The sequence below is a fragment of the Mastacembelus armatus genome, chromosome 15 (genome assembly GCF_900324485.2).
Source record: "Mastacembelus armatus chromosome 15, fMasArm1.2, whole genome shotgun sequence".
Taxonomy (NCBI): domain Eukaryota; kingdom Metazoa; phylum Chordata; class Actinopteri; order Synbranchiformes; family Mastacembelidae; genus Mastacembelus; species Mastacembelus armatus.
The window spans coordinates 20,228,957-20,249,027 of record NC_046647.1 but is presented as its reverse complement, the minus strand read 5'-3'; the positions used below and the strand labels follow the sequence as shown (position 1 = coordinate 20,249,027).

General features: G+C 40.8%; 2 protein-coding genes across 6 annotated transcripts in view; one reads left to right on the top strand and one right to left on the bottom strand.

The window, feature by feature from the left end:
* Nucleotides 1–966: 966 nt before the first annotated feature.
* On the top strand, nt 967–3,786 carry otx1 (orthodenticle homeobox 1). Of its 2 annotated transcripts, none has more exons than XM_026309644.1 (3): nt 967–1,063; nt 1,662–1,813; nt 3,037–3,786. In XM_026309644.1, exons 1-3 carry the CDS (start codon nt 967–969, stop codon nt 3,784–3,786), a joined length of 999 nt encoding a protein of 332 aa, XP_026165429.1. The 2 variants fall into 2 exon arrangements, with proteins under 2 accessions (XP_026165429.1, XP_026165428.1); XM_026309643.1 differs by having other exon boundaries at nt 967–1,069; nt 1,650–1,813.
* Nucleotides 3,787–10,755: 6,969 nt separating this feature from the next.
* wdpcp (WD repeat containing planar cell polarity effector) overlaps nt 10,756–20,071 on the bottom strand; it is a 61,979-nt gene continuing 52,663 nt past the window's right edge. For 3 of the 4 annotated variants that reach the window (XM_026308563.1, XM_026308562.1, XM_026308565.1), the window contains 4 exons: nt 16,878–16,983; nt 14,436–14,551; nt 13,230–13,261; nt 10,756–12,300 (listed from right to left, as the gene is read on the bottom strand). In XM_026308563.1, coding sequence (XP_026164348.1) covers nt 12,250–12,300; nt 13,230–13,261; nt 14,436–14,551; nt 16,878–16,983 — 305 coding nt within the window. In that variant the 3' untranslated portion in view covers nt 10,756–12,249. The remainder of the gene's footprint in view (nt 12,301–13,229; nt 13,262–14,435; nt 14,552–16,877; nt 16,984–20,071) is intronic. The other variant, XM_026308564.1, reaches the window with a different exon arrangement.

The window sequence follows — 20,071 nt, the reverse complement described above, 5'->3', positions numbered from 1 at the left end:
CCATAATCCAGCGTTTTCCGTGTGTGTGTGTGTGTATGTAGCCCCCTAATGAAATGTGTACACACACACACATTTCATTAGGGGGCTACGAGTTTTATTTCAACTTATAAAAAATCCGAATTACAGAAAATGAACAATCCTGCGTTTAAAGTCTGTTTGAATTATTTAAAATGTTCTTAGTGTTTTTGCCTTTTAAAAAGTGAAATTAACCAAGAAAATACACATTTTATAAAATCGTTTCTTCTAATGCTGAATGTTGGCGGGTCTTATGCAGATCAGTGCAGTAAGAGGTCAAAGGTTATTCCAAAAGGATTTTTATTGAAAAAGCCTTTTAGCCATTTTTCTTTTAATGGAAGGAGCAAAGTTCAGTCTGACATCCGCACTTTTCCCAGCTCAGTTCCTAATAAGTGGAAAGTGTGTGTGCTGCAGTTTAATAGGCTGATAAATAAATGTATCGATCAACATTTGATCAGAGGAAACCAGGACGGTGTTTAGAGCAGCTTGTGTGCTGTGATTCATTTTATTTTATTCTCTACTTTAGTTTTCTCATCAGGTTTCGCAGCCTGATTATTGTGAAAAGCCAACTGATAGTTTTACCCTCCGTTATCGTCGTGCCGGCTTGTTTCTTTGTGTTGTCTCATAATTGGAGTCGGAGTAATGAGCGAAATAAAAATTAGAGCTGCTGAATCTATCGGTGTTTCATTTTAGCGCATTCATGAAGAACTTTCCCAAATCTGCGATGACAATAATTAGTCTTGTCTAAACGGTTCAGATCAGGCTCTTTACGTCTCGTTTTATTTATTTATATTTTTACTTATTTGCTTTTTGTGTCTTTAATTATTATTATTTTTTGTCCCCATGGCCCGTGTGCAGTGACTTGGATCGGCCCCCTGTCCCGTCAAGCTGCAGCATCGGGGGAAACCGAACCACTGGCCTGAGCTGGGTGGAGCAGTGACCGCCTGTAGCATGATGTCCTACCTCAAACAGCCCCCCTACGGCGTCAACGGCCTGGGGCTCAGCGGCGCTGCCATGGACCTGCTGCACCCCTCAGTGGGCTACCCAGGTAGGAGCCCGACACACACACACACACACTCTCTCACACACACACACACACACTTTTTTTTTTTTTAATTTGAATGCACCAGGCCAGAGTCAACTGGACCAGTCTGAACCAGTAAACCAGCCCCAGTCCTCTTAAAGAGAATGACTTCAAATATAAATCAATGAAGGAGATTTTTAAACAGTAAAATGAATCAGCAGTAACTTAATAATTAATCCGGATCCTGGACCTCAAGAGGTTTGAACTGGACACTTAGCATTTACCCAGTTATTTATTATTATTTATTTATTGCTGTTAATGATGATGAGAATTTTAAACTAGCTTTCTTTCTGAAATTACTAGTGTGTGTGTGTGTGTGTGTGTGTGTGTGTGTGTGAGAGAGTGTGTGTGTTTAGGCCTTCAGCTGAGAACAGATGATTTTTAATCAGACTAGAAAATGAAATTAATTCTTTAAGTGTTCACTTGAATAAATAGGGTGAGTGTTGTTGACACCCTGTTCGAGCTGTTTATTTATTTCCCAGTCTTTTCCAGAGAGCAGCACTGTTTCCGGAGCACAGATGAAGTTTTATTAACCACCTGTCTGTCGGTTTCTTTTCCACAGCGACTCCGCGGAAGCAGCGGCGGGAGCGGACCACCTTCACCCGCTCCCAGCTCGACGTCCTGGAGGCTCTGTTCGCCAAAACCCGGTACCCGGACATCTTCATGCGGGAGGAGGTCGCGCTGAAAATCAACCTGCCGGAGTCCAGAGTCCAGGTGAAAAAAAAACAACAAAAAACTCTGCATCTTCATGTGTCTAGGAAAAGCACAAAGCTGCCAGATTAAACCTAATAATGTGGCCTAACTATCAACAGGCACAGACACGTTTATTCACGTAAACGCTCAGTTTTTATGGCACCAAAAATCAACAGCAGCTAAAACACAAAATAAACCATTTCCTCTAACGCTGGAACCAAACTCCTACATTTATATGGAGCCACAGCTTCTTACTAATAACTTGTTGAACTCAAAAAGATTTATTTATTTCCAAAGCAGGAAAATAAACACTTTTATTTATTTGTCTCTAAAGTAAGAAAATAAACAATTTCAAACCAATGAGCCTCCAGTTTAAATTAAAATGACGTCATTTGTGGTGATAGAAACTCAGGTGTAGTTTAGTAATATTTACAGGTACAAATATTTGTAAATATTACTAAACGTTTCTTATGATCTAAAAAAGGCTCATATATTTTAACGTAATAAGAACAGGCCTGATTTTTATTTATCTGTTTTTATTTAAGCTCCTTGTTATATATGTAACATCTTGTTCAGAGTATAACTGGGCTTAGGTTTGTTAATTAGTTATTGCTGAAGTGATTGTGGTGAGGACTAGTTATTTATATAATCTGTTTCCGGTCATTCAAACAGAACGTTGTTATACTGCTCAGTTTGGACATGTTGGTGTAGAAAAGCTTCAGATGAATTGTTTATTTCGTCATTATTTGACGCAGCCAAAGTGAAGCCCGTAATCTGATCTGAAATATGGGATCTGTAATGAAGAGGCCAGGACTAGCCCTGCAAATACTCTACAAACAACTTACTGGTGTACTACAGTGTTGAACAAATACTGCTCTTGAAAGGCACTGGGGGGAAAACCAAGGCAGGCCTCTCTCACAATTTGAGTTATTCTCAGAATGTGTGTGTGAAACAAAATGCTCTACATGATCCTACCCTTTTGGTGCACTAGAGTTACCCTACTGTGTGGTGAAACCCAATAGCCTGTTATCTTAGAGCCGTCTACCAGGGATGAAATTAGACCCCTGGCTGGTCCAAGCCAAGGGGCCAGGGTGGAAATGAACCTTGATGGCTAATAACCCCCAATTTTCCTCCATAATGTGCTCCCAGCACGGCCAGGGAGTGTTTTTCTTTATGTTTTTATGAAATGCTCAGGTTGGTGGTGTGTACAGTTGCTAAGTCCTGGCTGCTGCTCTTGATTGTAGGTGTGGTTCAAGAACCGGAGGGCCAAGTGTCGCCAGCAGCAGCAGAGCGGCAGCAGTGCCAAAGCCAGGCCGCCCAAGAAGAAGTCTTCTCCGGCCCGGGAGAGCACCGGGTCCGAGAGCAGCGGCCAGTTCACTCCTCCTGCCGTCTCCAGCACAGGCTCTTCATCTTCTTCATCCTCCTCCACCAATCACACCGGCCCAGCAGCACTCAGCAGCACCTCTACCTCCATCAGCACCGTCTCCTCCATCTGGAGCCCTGCTATCTCCCCTGGAAACGCTCCTGCTCCTGCTGTGGCCCCACTTCCTGAGCCTGGACCCCCGTCTAACGCATCCTGTATGCAGCGTTCAATGTCGGGCTCCGCCGCAGCTGCCACCTCCTACCCAATGTCCTACAACCAGACGCCAGGGTACGGCCAGGGCTACCCCACTCCCTCCAGCTCCTACTTCAGTGGTGTGGACTGCGGCTCCTACCTGGCCCCCATGCACTCCCACCACCACCCCCACCAGCTCAGCCCCATGACAGCCTCCTCCATGTCTGGCCATCCGCACCACCACATCAGCCAATCATCAGGCCACCACCATCACCACCACCACCATCAGGCCTATGGCGGCTCCAGCCTGGCCTTCAACTCCTCCGACTGCCTGGATTACAAAGAGCAGACTGCAGCCTCCTCGTGGAAGCTCAACTTTAACGCCACAGACTGCTTGGACTACAAAGACCAGGCCTCCTGGAGGTTTCAAGTCTTGTGATCAAGCTGTTTTTTTTCTTCCCACCCTGCTCATCTGCACCCTCTTCTTTATTTTCCACGTTAGCGTACTGCCTCTTTTTCTTTTCTTTTTTTAAGACCGAGTCTATGAACCATGAGATAACAAGACAACAGCAGGAACGCTCAGTAATCGGACTTTGTTTATCCTCCCTCTTATTCTCCACATCTTTTTAAAGTTTTTAACTAAAAAAAGAAAAAAAAAAAAAAACGCCCTGAAGTCTTGTGAAGAGAAAACATCCGGAGCAGTTTCATGATGCTGAATAATAATGGGTTTTAAAGACGCCCCATCGCGGATGATGCTTAATAAAACCAAACTGTTTTACAAAAAGAAAAAAACAAAAAGTCTTTTCAACCAAACTCCTTTGACCACCAGCTCTCTGGATGGGAGGAATATTTCCCCTCTGGTGCACCAACAGGAACTGCCTGCAGTGCCCTCTTACCTCCAACCCAATCAAATCCTGTATAGTTTTTATTTCTGAAATTTGTTATTTTAGGATGACAGAGATTTTTAGTCAGCTACGTTGAGGAGCTGAAATATGTAAATATGTATTTGGGTCAGTTACAGTGACCATGTTTAGTTGGTGTTTTTCCGAATTTGAAATTGTTTATTACCACTTTGGGAGAAAAAAAAGAAAAAAAAATCCTGTATGTAAATCTTTCCAAATAGTCCAAAGAGAACAAATTGGCCATAAAGTTCAGCTTTTATATACATTGTTCTACTCAGAAAATATGTTTTTGGCAATTTGAAATGTCTTGGGAAACTCTAAGTCTAAACTATAGATGCAGAACTATTCTGGACATTTGTCCAGGTGACAGTTTGTTTTCCAGATATTATTATTATTATCACTATTATTATTATTCTAGCCTCTACATTTTAACAGCAGACCTCCTCTCTTGGGCATTGTCGTGATATTGGACATGTTTTAACCGCAGCACTTGGCTTGATATTGGAGTCAAAGCATTTTTACTTTCTGGAGAGGAGGAAATGTGGATTTAGAGCTCCAAAATGACAGTGAGATTGTTGAATGTAACTTTAAGGCGACCACCCCTACATACATGTTCATCCAATAAAGATCCGATAAGACATATTTATTTCCCACAGTGGATTCTGTCTGTTTGATTACCAACAGGGAGTCGAGTTTGGTTTTCAGACGCATGTAAACCAGCCAATTACAAAGTCGAGTCTTTAGAAAAAGTCCCACTTTTCTTTAAAAGCTTGTTGATTGTGTTTTTCTCTCCTAATTGGGCTATAACGGGCGAAATGCAAATGAATCCATAATTAATAGGAGCCGTGAACGCGTGTAGGCCCGCATTTCCATTTTAGATTTAGAAAGCACCCTGTTTAATCCTCTCGGTCTTAAATTGAAACACTAACATGTCTCCTTGCTTCAGGGTGACCAAGTGTCTTTTTAAACTGCGCCGTTAAAAAGCCCTAAATATTGAGCCGGGAGACATTTGATCGAGGCGTAATTGAATGCAGCGCTGTAATGGCGTGATAATTACTCCTGCGCCCGGAGTTGGTTTCTCCAAAATAACCTGCAGGAATTTCACTGCCTCTGATGCGGTAATTACGTAGGTGGGGCCAGGTTAGGGGGTCAGATCTGAGTGCGTGTCAGGTGCTCACGGGCATAAACGCATTATATCGCGTCAGTTCTCTGGCAAGGTTGTTTTGAACGAGCATGTTTTTTTTTTAACCAGTGAAGGCCGCACTCAGAGCAGACGAGGCAATAAGGCAAAACAGATTTCATGTAAATTAATTGCCCCAATAAAAAAAAAACCGCCCTGGTGTAAATAAATTACCCCCCACCCAAAAAAACCAGCACGTTCTTCTAATGAAGGCGAATAAAAAACAGAGAGAAAGCAAATCAACAGAAATTAAGCGAATCGGACTTTGGTGATTTTTTTGTTCAGTGGCCTCTTTACTGTCATTACTGCTGCTCTAATCAGCTGATTGATTTAATTGATCTATTCATTAATCCATAAATGTTCCACTGCAAAAAAATCCAAAGGGAACTTTTTGTTTTTCTGCTTAATTTCTAACACAAGCTTATTAAACTACATGGACACATTTTCTGTCAGTTCAGCTTCAGTAGGGTCATAAATTTGGACATTAGCTACTTAAGAAGGAACTGACGTGTTTCTACATATTTATCTGTCCTGCTTCTCTGCAGGGTTTGAAGAAATATTCAGGGGAAATACTCACAGCTCGTCAGTGAAACTTCAGGGTTGAGTTTCCTTTGGCTGAACGTGTCAGATAAACAATAAAACCTGAAACAAGAAGAAAAAAAACACTAAGTCAGGTTTGTTTTGTAGGTGGTTTTCAAAAACCTAAACAGTTTCCTTTGGATGAACGACGTCTCTAGCGAGGGTCACATCTTGCGTCAAACACGTTAAGAACCGCTATCCATCCTAGAAAATCATCAGTAATCAACCTGATCACATTATCACCCGGATCGATACACACTGTGCAGAGCGTGTTCCAGCTGCAGCCGGGTGCCCTCTCTCTCCTTATGTAAATCAAGCAGCTGAATAAATATCTGCCGACATTAAACATGTTTGCGCCAAGACGCGCAAACAGCGCAGCGAGTGTCCACCAACAGCGGCGGATTTGTTCGGATTTGCATCAAACAAACATTTGCGCCCAATCTTGTGGGCTTGTTTGAGGAGTTGAAGAGCCACAGGTCGCACATGAAACAGCTGCTCCCCTCCAAACACAGACAGCAGTGAAAACACCGAGTGGACGGTTCTGACTGGAAAAGGACAAAGGTCCGATATTAAAGTTTCCCTGTGAGGACGCGAAGCTGCAGTTCACTTGTCACATGTAAACCAAACCGCTGCACAGGCAAGTACAACAAGAAACAACAACAAAGATCAGAAATAACATAAAGAGCAAAACAGAGAAACTTACAACAGTGCTAGTGAACACACACACGCACACACACAACAAAGTGAATGTAGTGTGTGTGTAGGCTAATTCACAGTAAATCTGCTCAAATAACAGTTTGAACCTCATAAACGATTTTTTTCGTTTCATTTATTTTTACATGTAAAAATTTGCAGAAATTTCCGGTAGAAAATCTTGATCAAATCTTTTCTGCATGTTCTCAGTCTACAGGACTCCACTATGATGTTTCATTACATACAAACGTTTACATATAGCCAAAGAACTGAAACTCAATCCCAATTTGAGCCTGATGTTGGCCAGTAGCTTCAAAAAAGCTTTAATAGTATAGCTCTGTGTAGTGTTACTGTACATTTTAACAGCAGCACTAAAGTGAGTCTGAAAGAATCACAGGTCATCCCACTCCTCCCATCTTTGAATCAGCCCTTACACAAGTCCTCACACCTGAGGGAGGAGCCAGGAGGGGAAGAAAAACCACCTTTACCTTAGAGAAGGTTTATCAGTGATTAAGAGGATGACATAATCTGAGGAAAATAGTTTATCTCTTTGTTTAGGGCACATCTTTTTGTGATCAGTGTTCACATTCTTAAGCGCTTTAAGAGGATTTTAGGTTAGAGTTCAAACCGACGGGATTTTTGAGGACACCTTGTTTTTAAAGCTAATTGACCAATATTGAAAATCTTAAAATGACCATAAACTACATGTAATTAGTTCTTTTGCCCAAATTCTGGTTAATACAAGTTTGGAAAAGCGTCTAATATGACGACAGGGAGTCAAGGTTGTAAAGTTAAATAAATTCAAATCTTAAGAATAACTGTTAGTTGTTTACCTACAGCTACATTTTGATTGGCTGATACCTGATTTTTAATAAAACAGGACGCTGTTGAGTCACTTCATCATTTTAACCTTGTGTGCATGAGTGTTGGTCTAACCTGAGCTCAGGGTCTTCAAGCTCCGTTCAGTGGGACGATCGATGTCCCCTGTTGTCAACTGTTGACCTCTTGGCCTCTCGCCTGCTCCGGTGAAGGTGCCTGAATGTGGGTGGACTGGAAACTGTTGACATTCTGTTCACACTTGTCCAGGAAATGAACTGGAACCGTGCTGGACTGTTTTTGCATGAGTGGTTGTGATGAGTATCTGGGAAAGAGAGGCAGACAGAAAGATAAAGACAGAAATCTGACTGATCCTCCAGTATTTGGTTTGTAAGACCTTACGGGCCTTGATAAGTCAAAGTGTGTGTGTGAGACAAAGATATTGTAGGACCAGGAGATGCACTGATAGCAGTCTGCATGCTCGAACTCCCTTTCCCGTCTTCCATTTCCATGCAGGAGAGGAGGAAAAAAAAAAACAAAAAAACCTCACACTTGTCTTTCATTGGCTGTCGACTGTCGCCAGACCTTGACATCCCAGTGTGTTTATCGACCAGTATCGACCAGAGGTGATACAGAAGAGGATTATATTTACCTGGGAGGTTAATCTGGGGTCAACTGTACACCAACATGGGTGTAATCTGGGCTACCGTCTCCAATTTCTCTGCTTTGTTAGGAAAGGCCTTTGTTCTTTTCTTTTTTATTCTTCCGTCATCTTTCAAGTCTGTGCACATTAAACTTCAAGTTGCAGCAGGTTGTCTTTTACAAGTTTACCTTAAAAAACCCCAATAATGAATTCGCCACCCAGACTCCAAGAAAGAGAGCGTACCATTGGTTCCTATGAGGAAATTTACCAGACGGTCGACAGCGTCGAGCTGACGGCATGAAAACACCTCAGTTAATCCAGTGACACAAGGCACAGAGAGCATTCATGAAATTCCCCATCGCTCTGCAAGCTGTAGGTTTAGTTGTGCTGCTTCCTTTCTGGAGACAAACTCATGGTTATGGGTTGAACAAAGGTGCATCAGGAAGCTTGGTCACCTCTGCACAAGCAGACAGCTCTGGTTACCGTGTTTGCTCATAGTTACATACCATCTGTAGCTGATTAGCATTTTAAAAGAAGAGGAACACTAAGAACCTCTGCAGCGTTGCACCTGGATGATTAGTTGATTTTCAGTTTTGCTTCTAAACTTGACATAAAAAAAAATTTCAAAACAATCATCAGATTAGTTAATGATGAAAATAACTTAGTTTAATCCATTAACAGGCTACATGCTCAGAATGTCAGCATTAACGTGCTAATGTAAGCAGGTACCATGTTTACATGTTCACCATGTAACAACATGCACCATGCTAACATTTGGTAATTAGCAATAAACCCAAAGTTTAGCTGAGACCTATGAAAATGTCATTAATTAAAAATGTTTTGACTTGATGGTTGCAGGTGAAAAGTTAAGGCATCACCCAAAGTTATAAAACTTGTCTGATGGGGGCCATGAATGTTGGTGCAACGTTTCAGAATAGTTCAAACAAACAGCGTTTAGATATTTCAGTCTGGACCTAAGTACTGAACTGACAGACTGACACTGAGCCTTAAAAGCCTTAAGGTCTACAGGACCAGAAACAACAGTACATGCTAAACAGAGCTGTCAGCTTGAGACACAGGTTGTTCAGGCACCACTTCTTAAACTTCCTAATGAGGTGATCAGGGGCCTAAATGTTTCCCAAACTGTTAATGTTTTAACCTTATACCTGCAAACTCTTTCTGTTCTGAGGTCAGCGGAGCAAACACTTCCTTCCTTCTTTGAAGTAGCTGATGGGAAATGCAGACTTTGGCTGGTACCATCTTTTTGGACAGAACGACAGACGATCGTTGCTTTTTCGCCCCAGTCGTCCTGATGACATTCTTGGTTCCTTGTATCAGCTGTGTCAGGGCAAAGGTGGAGAGGAGCAGAAAGGCATTTGAAGAGGGGTTGAATTATGTCATCTGGAAAAGATGCAACAGACCCTCATCCCAAGTCACAACTTGCCTTTTGACTTCAGACCTGGGAGAGCTTAACGGAGGCTTTTTGGCCTGCAGGCTTTAGAGTTTCCCACGGACGATGTTGTCTCCAAGTGTCAACAGATTGCTGTCTGAAGTGTTGGCCACATTTCCTTTTCCATTCAGCTAGTTCTTCTTTGGCAAATCTCCCTCCACGTATGAAGCCGCAGGTCAGGAACAATGGCAGCATCTGTCTGCAGCGGAATTAAATAACGTGTAACAGTTAAAGAAAACGCAACATGATGATTGTACAAAATCTAAACCTGACTCACAACCTAAAAATGATAAACCATTATGCTTCGTCTATACTTTATCCTCCAATCTCATTGCAAATATGTGTGAAAATGTCAATATCTGCAAAATTGACAATTTCTGCCCTTTAAAGATATTTACATTATATTTTTTACTTATTAAAGAAAGTAGATTAAAAGTGCTGACTCTTACCTTACGTGAACTTACGTGCACATTTCATCAAGGTGACAAAACATGGAAATGATCATCAATTATTTACAACAAAATAAGGAAATATTTCATGTCATATAGTATATTAACTATGAAAGAATAAAGCCATTTAAAGAGAAAGAAATGTACAGTTATTCTACACAGTGGTGGTTACTTATTTATGACAAACTTGGACATATTAATAAACATATACATATATACACATGCCACTATATTACATTGTTTTATAAATCATTTATTTAAAATATGACAAATAAAATATTACAGAGTTAAGAATATTTGACCAACAGCTGACAGGAACTTAACATTTATCTTAGTCTCCACAAGGTCACCATGTGAAAACAGGTTAGAGTATGAAGATATAACAAACAGTTATTCACACTGTAAATAAATACTTGACTTGATGAAACAATTGTAATTTAATCTTAGCTAAAGTACATCCTATTCACTAACTTAAGAAGTGATAACTAAGAAACTTAACATTATTAAATCTGAGAGATATTCTTCCCAGGAAAATGACCTCAGCTGTAAGTAATCCTGCCTCTTTGATGTCTTTAGTTGTCCTGACACATTTGTCTATAATGTCTTAGAGATCTGACTTGTGAAGATCAGTGGAACAAACTTATAAAACATACAAACTCCCCTGAAGGGAAACAGCATCAGGGCAATCGGAGCATCATTAGATATGATAAGGCCTCTGCTGAAACACTGCACAGCTGTTGCAACGAGAGAGAGAGAGAGAGAGAGAGAGAGAGAGAGAGAGAGAGAGAGAGAAAAAAAAACATAACCTGGATAATGGCAAGTGCTGGAGGCTTGATTCATTTCCAAGTGTTAACAAGGCCGTTTCATAGCTCCAGCATGCTGCGCACTATGTTAATACCACTAATAAGGCTATATCTGCGAGTCATCTCAGATGGCAAAGATGTGAGTGTGAGGCAGTGTTTTACAATAAAGCTGCTGGCCACATTTTAAATGAAGCATAACTATTTATGATTTCACAAAGCTGACATAATTGCTTAAAGGGTAACTGAGGAGAGCATTTGGACTCGTACTTTGTTTTCTGTATTATAGAAGAGGAGATTTCACTGTTTGCTTGTCAAAAAGGCTACTGTTTGGGCCATCAGGGAGATGGGAGGATCTCGTGTTCGCCTGTTAAGCAATTTTGCAGCTTTTATTCAAGCTGTCAAGTCAAACAATCAGGAGATAATGCAGCCTTGGTTTGTAAATTATGAACGTGTCAAGAGATGCACTAAAGGCAACGACAGACGCCACTTATCTCCAGCAGCCTCTGCAGTGTGACTGTATCATCAGAAGGGAAATATAACATTTTGATGTTTACATAAGAGAAGTATTAGTATCAGTCAGAAATGTAATTCCTTTCACCCATCCCTCTAGCAGAGGATTGACTCCCCAAAAAACATACAATGATTTTTTTTAAAGCTAACAAAACAAAAAAAAAAAAGAAAGGAGCAGAAAAGCATCCTCGCTGATCTTCTGTCCATTTCCAACATCGCTTCTTGTATATTTTTTGGTGGAAATCCTCTTAGAATGCAAAGTAAATAGATTACGATACAGTGAGGGATTAGGGCTCGCACGGCGCTGTCAGATTAGTCGGTGAGCGCAGCGCGTCGACAGCTCTGACACGGCTATGGCTGCTGTTCAGGAAAAGGGCTCCGCGCGATGCTTTAAAGTCGCTGGTTGGCTTCTATTCATGAATAAAACTGTGGCCTGTAATCTCGGCCAACACACACACAGACATACACACACAGTGGAAGCCGGGAACATTTAATATCAGTAGTGATGGAAGTATAATAGAAGTCTTTATTTTTTCAGGCTGATTAATGGCAAGGTTTAAAATATTTTCTGTCATGCTTTTAAAAGGAAGAACTCAGTGTAACTCTTTTCTGTTAAGGTTAATTTGGTTTAGACTTCAATAAGACAGAAAATAACCTGAATCCACATCCATGGAGCTGTTCAGTGTTTTTGACTGAGCTGAAATTTCACAGATGCACTATGACAAGTCTAAAAAAAAAAAAACCTGACAATATAAGACATTTATAACACTCATGTATTGTTCTACTTTGATCAGACATTCATAGAGCCATCCAATAAGATTCTGAGATTCCTACATAAATGATATTATAAGTAACTAGTGAGTGTATAAAGAAGTTTTCAAACTATTCCTAAATGAACCACATGAAGCGTCCCAAGGCCATCTTCTTCCTGAGGGAGAATAAACAGAAGACTGAACAGCATATAAATATAACAAGAGCTTGTTCACAGCACATTGAGTTATTTGTTCTTCTTAGTTTTAAGTGACCTCAAAGATTCATTCTCACAACTGGATAATGATCTGAAGCTTTACTGTGCACCACTGTATTATTTCCTTTTTAAACACTAAATGTAAGTTGCATTTTACAGATGCTTGTCCTGCTTGCATGTCTTTTATGAATTCTCTCATTCAAACCTGAAAGTTGTACTGACCAACACAGAAAAATCAGCCTCCAAGACAGTTTTTGTGCACATCTCACATTGTGACAGTTCTGCATTGGTATAAATGGTGAATCACAAGTTCAAATTTGTTGAACTTTCACCCAACAAGCAGATGCAGCTACATTTACCAGGTTTATTACAAATATAAAGTCATCTCACCAACATTAGCACCGTGGCTAAGGTAGCGCTGTTAGGTACAATGCCACAAGGAGTTTTGAGGTTTACCACTTTATTGTTCTGTGCATATGAGCGGCAGAATATTAAAAACACCTCTGTTGCACCTGTTGCACAGATGTAGATAATAAAGTGGCCACTTACTGCAAAATAAAGCCTGATGGGAGAAGTTAGAATTTGTTGACAAATACCGTAAATTAATAACCTTAATTCCTTCCATCTGCTTGTAACTACATTAAACCATTTATAAATTATGTAGTGCTTGTAAAGGCAAAATATGGAAACCAAAATGAAATATTATTATATAAACATAATTTTGTGTGGAAGAATTTTGTTTTCCCCAGCTGGGATCCACTGTACCGCAGTATATGACTACATAACTTGACTCTAGATATCACTATCTGATCTGCAGAGACACATATACAGCTGTAGGAATTCAGTAAATATAATGAAAATAAAAATCTGTTTTCAGTAAATCAACTCACATCTGCATTGTCTCTGTCACCTTCACTGCTTCCTGCAGAACAAAATGAAAAGACAGAAGGTGTTGGAAGATCTTCCTTTAAACCAGCTGTGACACTTTAATCAAGTGCAACCACCAAACATTAGACATGCATAACAACACACACAACAGCCCTCCAGCACATAAACACACACACACACACAACAAGTAGCTGAACGCCTACATGCTCGCTCAGTAGGTCGGACACGTTGCCTTTTCTGGGTTTTAACAAATGTATACTGTTGTCACTCATGGCGATCTATCTCGCTCTGAGCCCTGAGTTAATAAGGTTATGATTGACATTAAAACCCCAGCATGCCTTATACAGATATTTAAAACGTTGATACAAATTCCCTCCAATAGCCCACAGTCTGGATTATCAAATGACAGAGCGATTTGGTGCAGAGACAATTGTTAATCACCCCAAAAAATGGAATTATTAAAATAAAGTGAGCAGGAAGGAGGAGAGAAGAAAGTAGGAAGAAGAAGAAAAACAGCAGAAGAAGTGATGTTTTCTTAATGTGTGTTTTCCCTAAATGACCAGTTAGTCATCACTGAGAGAGCAGAGCACTCAGGCTACGTTTAGAGAATAAAACAGGCTGAATGTCGCTGGAGAATTACTGCAGGGCATAAAATGCAGCCGTGATGAATATTATGATTTAATATAATCTGTGTCCGCTGCTAGTGGTGGTGAACTGATGAACAGGACTGGTACATATAGTTTGGGGAAATTAAGAGCAACACAGAGGGAGGTTTTGTTTAAAGTCAAAGGGCAACAACATTTATGTGCTTCCACAGTTTAATGTCTTAGGAAAAGAAAAGTGGCTACTGGTTTATTATTATGGCTGATCAAAAACCTGCTACTGCTCAGATTTTTTACGTTAGTCTGCTGGTACACTACGAAGAAGCCACCAAAGGCAAATCTTTCAGTTATCAGATTTTGAAATTGAAGCATATGTTAGCATTTTTCTGTTCTAACACACTAACTGAGTAGGCCATGATACCAATAATTATAGTGATACAGTATGACGTCTGTAAATACTTCAGCTTGTCTTTTTTACTGATCTGTCTCATCTCTAATCTCCAGGTCAACTGCTGTTTTATATTCTTGTGACTGTTTAACCTCCACAGGTGAAGCTACAGTATTACATACTGTAACTCTCCCAGCACAAACACAAAGACATGTTACCTAAAGTACGACAAACGGATGCAGCTGTTTGCCTCAGTGTCCTCAACACATCTGGGCTCACAGTCACGTGTACGCTCTCTGGTTGTAAGCTCCTCTGACTGCTTCTTCCATCAGCACTGAAAAACAACAAGGAAACTGTGTAGCATCTGTTGCAAACTGTTGAGAAATCAACTGTTAAAACACATCTATGAAGCACAGCACCAAACAGTACATTTACTTTGCAGTGGAGTGGCCTCCAGTGAAACACTTGAGAAGAAGGAAGCCGGTCAGTCAAACCTAAACTGGTGCTACTGTCTCAATAATGTTCAAGTCTTCTCAATAGTGCGTGTATGTTCAGATTATAGATACATGTGATCTATTGTTTATGGTGCATTCTGCTTTACAGTGATCACAGGACAAAGTGCTGTCCCCTCACCAAGACTCTGAGCCCCCTCTTCTGGACATGGATACAATAAAATTGACGATTAAATATTGTCAAAGCAAACTCTTGGCTCCCTGTTTCTCTTGACTAGCTTCATATTAACTTTGGCCCCCACTAAGCAAAAATAAAAATAGCCTCGATTCTCCTTACTCCACGAACAGACGAGTACGTGACAAGCAAGAGAGGCCAACAGCCATCAAAGGAACGTTGGGATGCTTCCCAGATTCCCGTCCCGTTCTCTCTCACTTCTCTGCACACAGAGTCGGATTTGGGGAATGTGGGAATCAGCGAGGAGCCCCCAAACTGCCATTGTACTCGCCTGCCTCTCTTTCTCTGCTCTTTTCTCAGCGAGCCAAACGGGAGAACGCCTGCGCTATAATGCCTCCCCTACTCCATCTCAGCTAAGCTGTCATTGGCTTCGTATGAGAAACAATGAAACTTCATCGGAGACCAGATTACAAAAAAAAAAAGGGAGGGGGGGGTGTCAATATAAAATTGTTCTAAGGGAAGGGGGAAACTGCACAATAAAAAAAAGCAGAGGCTTTTGTCTCTTTCTCTCTGTGGCCATTATCTGTGGGGAGGTTCAGGGATCTGCTTTCTTAGCCTCTGTCAGCGGTGCAGGGGAAGACCTGGGGTAGTACAACCGGGTTTTTGGCTGCCAAATCGCCCTAACCCTCTTTACCACTCTTTTTTTCCCTCCTCTCATTCCTTTTACTGTTTTTAAAAAGAGCTTAGGACAGAGCATCTCTCTCAGTGTCTTTCTCCCTCCTTCTCTCTCTCTCTGGACCCAGCTTGTTTAAATTGGCCGATAGGAAGGGATTTGGGATGGATGGAGGGGGCTTACAGAAATGCAGAGTGGCGGGGTGGAGGTGTGGGGGTGCAGAGAGTCATCAGAGTTACAGTCAAACAGCCATGAAAAGCCTATGAGGATGAAAAGAACAAGAGCGGCTTTTTTATCTAATGCATACAAATCCCATATAAATACTCCAATACGTTAGTTGTGGTTTCATAAGGAATGCCCTTCCATCACCACCACCACATCTCACAATAATTGAGATGTGGATGGCTGTATTTGTATGTATCTGTTTGTGTGTGTGTGTGTGTGTGTGTGTGTGAGAGAGAGAGAGAGAGAGAGACAGGCAGGGACAAAGAGAGGGATGATTTTACTGTGTCTTTAGTCACACTGTTTCAACATGTCATTCATGTAGACAAGTGTATTAAACAATCATCCTGAAACAGTGAGTTTGCTCTGCACTCCGGAGACTGAACCGTGCTGAAAATGGACTCGTGGTGGCGTTTTAAATGTGGCTCTGGGATCTCTGAAAGCATAAGACCCGGAACTGATGTGGGTTTGACATTTGCAATGTGACTGGGGGTGAAGGCTTTTTAGACTGCTCTCGGGTAATTTGGCCACAGATAATTCATACAGTTCATATACAGACAATGGCAAATCACTGGGAGGAGGGGGCATGAACGACTAAAAGTTAAACAGTTAATCTTCCTCACATAAAGGAGTCTGTAGGCCTTGTTTATAGCAAGTTAACAGATTTTCTTTAAATTTAAAGCAGCTACAATAAACATTTTTAGACTAATGTTAACTGACTGTGAATATACCGTATGCCATAGTGATGAAACCGAAGAGAAAGATCACTCATACACACTTCTCAGTATTCCTGAGCTGTGTAGTGAGATTCAGCCCATTGCAACTTTACTGTTTTAGTTCAAGCTCATTGCTCCAATAGCAGTTTTCTCTACACCGGGCGGCTGTTTTTAGGGGAAAAGACACAGACAGACAGACACAGTTAAAACCAGCTGATGAACATAGTTGCGCATTTAGCAGCTAAAGAGCCTAAAATGTCCCAAACACAGTTAAAAGAGAGTGAATATTGGATTTACATTCACCAAGCAGGCAGAAATATGAATGAATGAATGCTGCTTTGTGTCTGCAGGACTTAGGACTTGCAAATAAAACTGTTAAAAAGGTGATATGTCACAACTTGTATCTAGCACATGTAACTTACTGTGTTGTGGGAATGCCTGAGTATGAAGGTCCTGGTGCACTCCTCTCTGGTTGCTGGTCTCCAAAGCTAGAACCACACACATCGTTTCTGCCTCTCAGAAGATCTTCTAACACACACACACACAAAGAGAAGAGGGACAGTCCAGAGTGTAGAGGTTTTGTCTGCCAGTAGTATGGCTCTCAACCCTATCATTTTTTGCTGCTATATGTATGCAAGTATAGGTTTATGTTAATTTGACATCCTGCCTTGATAATCTTGTTATAGACATGTTATTTCAGTGAGGTTTCTGAATTGATATGAGACGTCAAACACTAATGGAAGATGTATGAACTGAGCAACCAAAAGAGCTGAGAGGAGGACAGGAAACAAATAATGCTTTCCTTCAACACACACCGGAGCTAACAGGCTTTCAACATGACAACCAAGAAAAGAGAGACAGAGAGAGGGAGAGGAGGTGGAGAAGTGGATCTTCTGATAAAGCTCCTGTCTCTTTGCCCATTGAAAAGCCCTGCAGTCATATCAGCCTTTGTGAGGGGGAGACAGAACAATCAGGCAACCAACTTGGCTTCTCCTCTTGGCAAAACACTACTCAAAAGAAGAGCAGATAGAGAGGAAGAGAAAGAGGCCTTCCCTCGCACTTTTTCGCTACTCCTCCTCTCACAATGCCATATCTATCCAAATCAACACACTTGTCAGCCAGACAGCTATAAGCGATTTCCAACGGTGTTATAAAAAGGGACCATTGCTAAGCGGAAATATATGTTTCCTATTATGTTTATGCGTACATGTGTGTGCAAGCCAAGGGTTTACAATGGATACACATACATACAAGAAGAGGTGCATTGAAATATGGTGTCTCTGCCCAATCTGATTTCAAGACCCGGACTGATGCTGGTGTATTGTACAAGACATCCATCTTAAAGGAGCATTCAGTCTGGTATTGAGTCATTTTTAAGAAAGCAAGTGAAAATCATCTAGACAGTAGCATGATATGGGGTTCTTCTTTCAGTGGTTGTCCTGCAATTCAATGCACTTTTATTTCCAGTTTTCTTAAAGTGAAATAATCCAGGAGGGTGATGGCCTATATCAGCTGTTTCACTCCTGTGCTGTTGAGCTCTTACACAGGGTACAGTGGGTAAAATGTACAATCTGACAAGGTTTTTTGTGTGTATATGCAGTAAAAGTATGCATTTGCCTTCATAACAAAAAGCTGACCTCAAACAGGTCATGTGGCTTCACTGGCTCTTTGAGCTTGATGCATATAAACAAAAGCTGCCTTCAAATTTTTATTTAACAACCGACTACTACGAATGATTGGTTCATGCATGGTTCAGTATGACCTGCTTCCCAGGTGACACGTCACGCCCAGCTGCTCACATACAGTACACATATTGACACAAATGTATACGTTGTGAGAGCCACTCTGAATTTGTTCTGTACTGTGTGACGATGACTGAGAGCAAACAAACTTCAGTCACTCGCATGTGTTCAAACAAAATTTGTCAGTTTGGGCCAAAGGTTACTGTAACTGCACCGTGGGAACTGGTGTTTGAAAAGCATGTAACTGGTGACAGCGTCTGTGTTTAGTCAGTGTGGAAGGACGCTTCATGTGTTTAAACAGACAGGGTCGATCACTTTTCATTATAGTGTTGTAAAAAAATTTACACCGAAATACACCATGTGTGTGATGACCAACATACCTGTACGTGCTACTTGCTTTTCAACGGCAGGTATCATCCTGATTAATTTGCAAAGCATGGAATAACAATGGCAAGTTAGGACTCCATTCTCCTGACTATGACTTATTCTACATACACAAAAGAGAGCAAATGTTTAGCAGAGAACAATTGTTCATTTTGAAGATGATGCTTCATGAGCCTCTGAATTTGTTGAAATAATGATGCTGATTCATATTTCTTTCTTTTAATAGAAACTATATTGTTTACTTGCTACGCCATCTGGAACTAAACAAATCTCTCAAATCTCAAACAAACTCACATTAGTAAGTTTACATGTTGGGAGCCAGAGCTGATCCTTGTGCTGTGCGGCAGCCAATGCTGTGTGTGTGTGTGTGTGTGTGTGTATATAAAGCGAGACACCTGTTCACTGGAGGCCTCTGTTTGAAGCAAGACACTCATTATTTATGACCTGGCTTTTCTGCTCCGTTAATCTGCTGTGTCTGAATGCTGCCACAAAACTGTACAGCACACACAGACACTTAGAGAGAGGCATCAGTTTAACCATCATCACTGATGACTGACAGCGTCAGTGTCCTCCATCCACTGTGCAACATGCTCTGCTTTTCTTTAATGAGCTAACACATTTCAGCATGAAGGCATCTCTTCAGCTCTGTTGTTCAGTCTTTGAACGTTCTGTTTGCACTGGAAGTCGGAATATGTTGCATTTAGGTTTTGGTGGTTTTTGTATTTCTCGTACTTCTTTCTTATTCCTGGTTAAAAGGACAAACAGCATCAGTTCAGGTCACAGCTGTTGCTAAGCTGATACCATACCAGAGTTAAACTTGGTTACAAGCTAGTGCTCGTAATCGCCAAAGATCTTCTATGAGGGATGCACCTCCCAACAAAAACATCACTGTGCAAATTTCAATAAAAGGTTTTATATTTGCAATAATACATATATATTATATACTACATAGTGGGATTAAAAAGTTGTAACTAAATTCATATTTATAAGCAAAAAAAAAAAAAAAAAAAAAAGGTTAGAGGTCATTTGCGGCAACTACAAATGATAAATAATAGTTCCAATAGTTCCAGCTAGTTAACATTGTTTCGGCAACTCTGCCCCAGAAATGGCCATTTTTATCCAATATGTTCAGTAGATTTGAAGATTTGTAGATTAGATTTGATTTGCTGCCAGGCCAGATGAACTCCTCATAAATGTGTGTTCCCAGCTTCTGAGTGACATGACTTGTATGTCACAGTTCAACTGCTGAGTGTGTCTCCACTGCACTTTTTTTTGCATTTTGATAAAGATACTTTCACATTTCCAAAGTTTCCTCTTGTTACTTTTCTCATACTCAAATTGAAAATCCTCAAACCTCTGTCCAGATTCATCATTTTATTTAATTTTTGTTTTTCCCTTTGCCTTCTTTCTTTCCAAGATTATTTTATCCCTTCTTCCACCTGCACTCCTCCTTCTCCTCATCTAATTTTCTCCATTCCCCCATCTTTTCC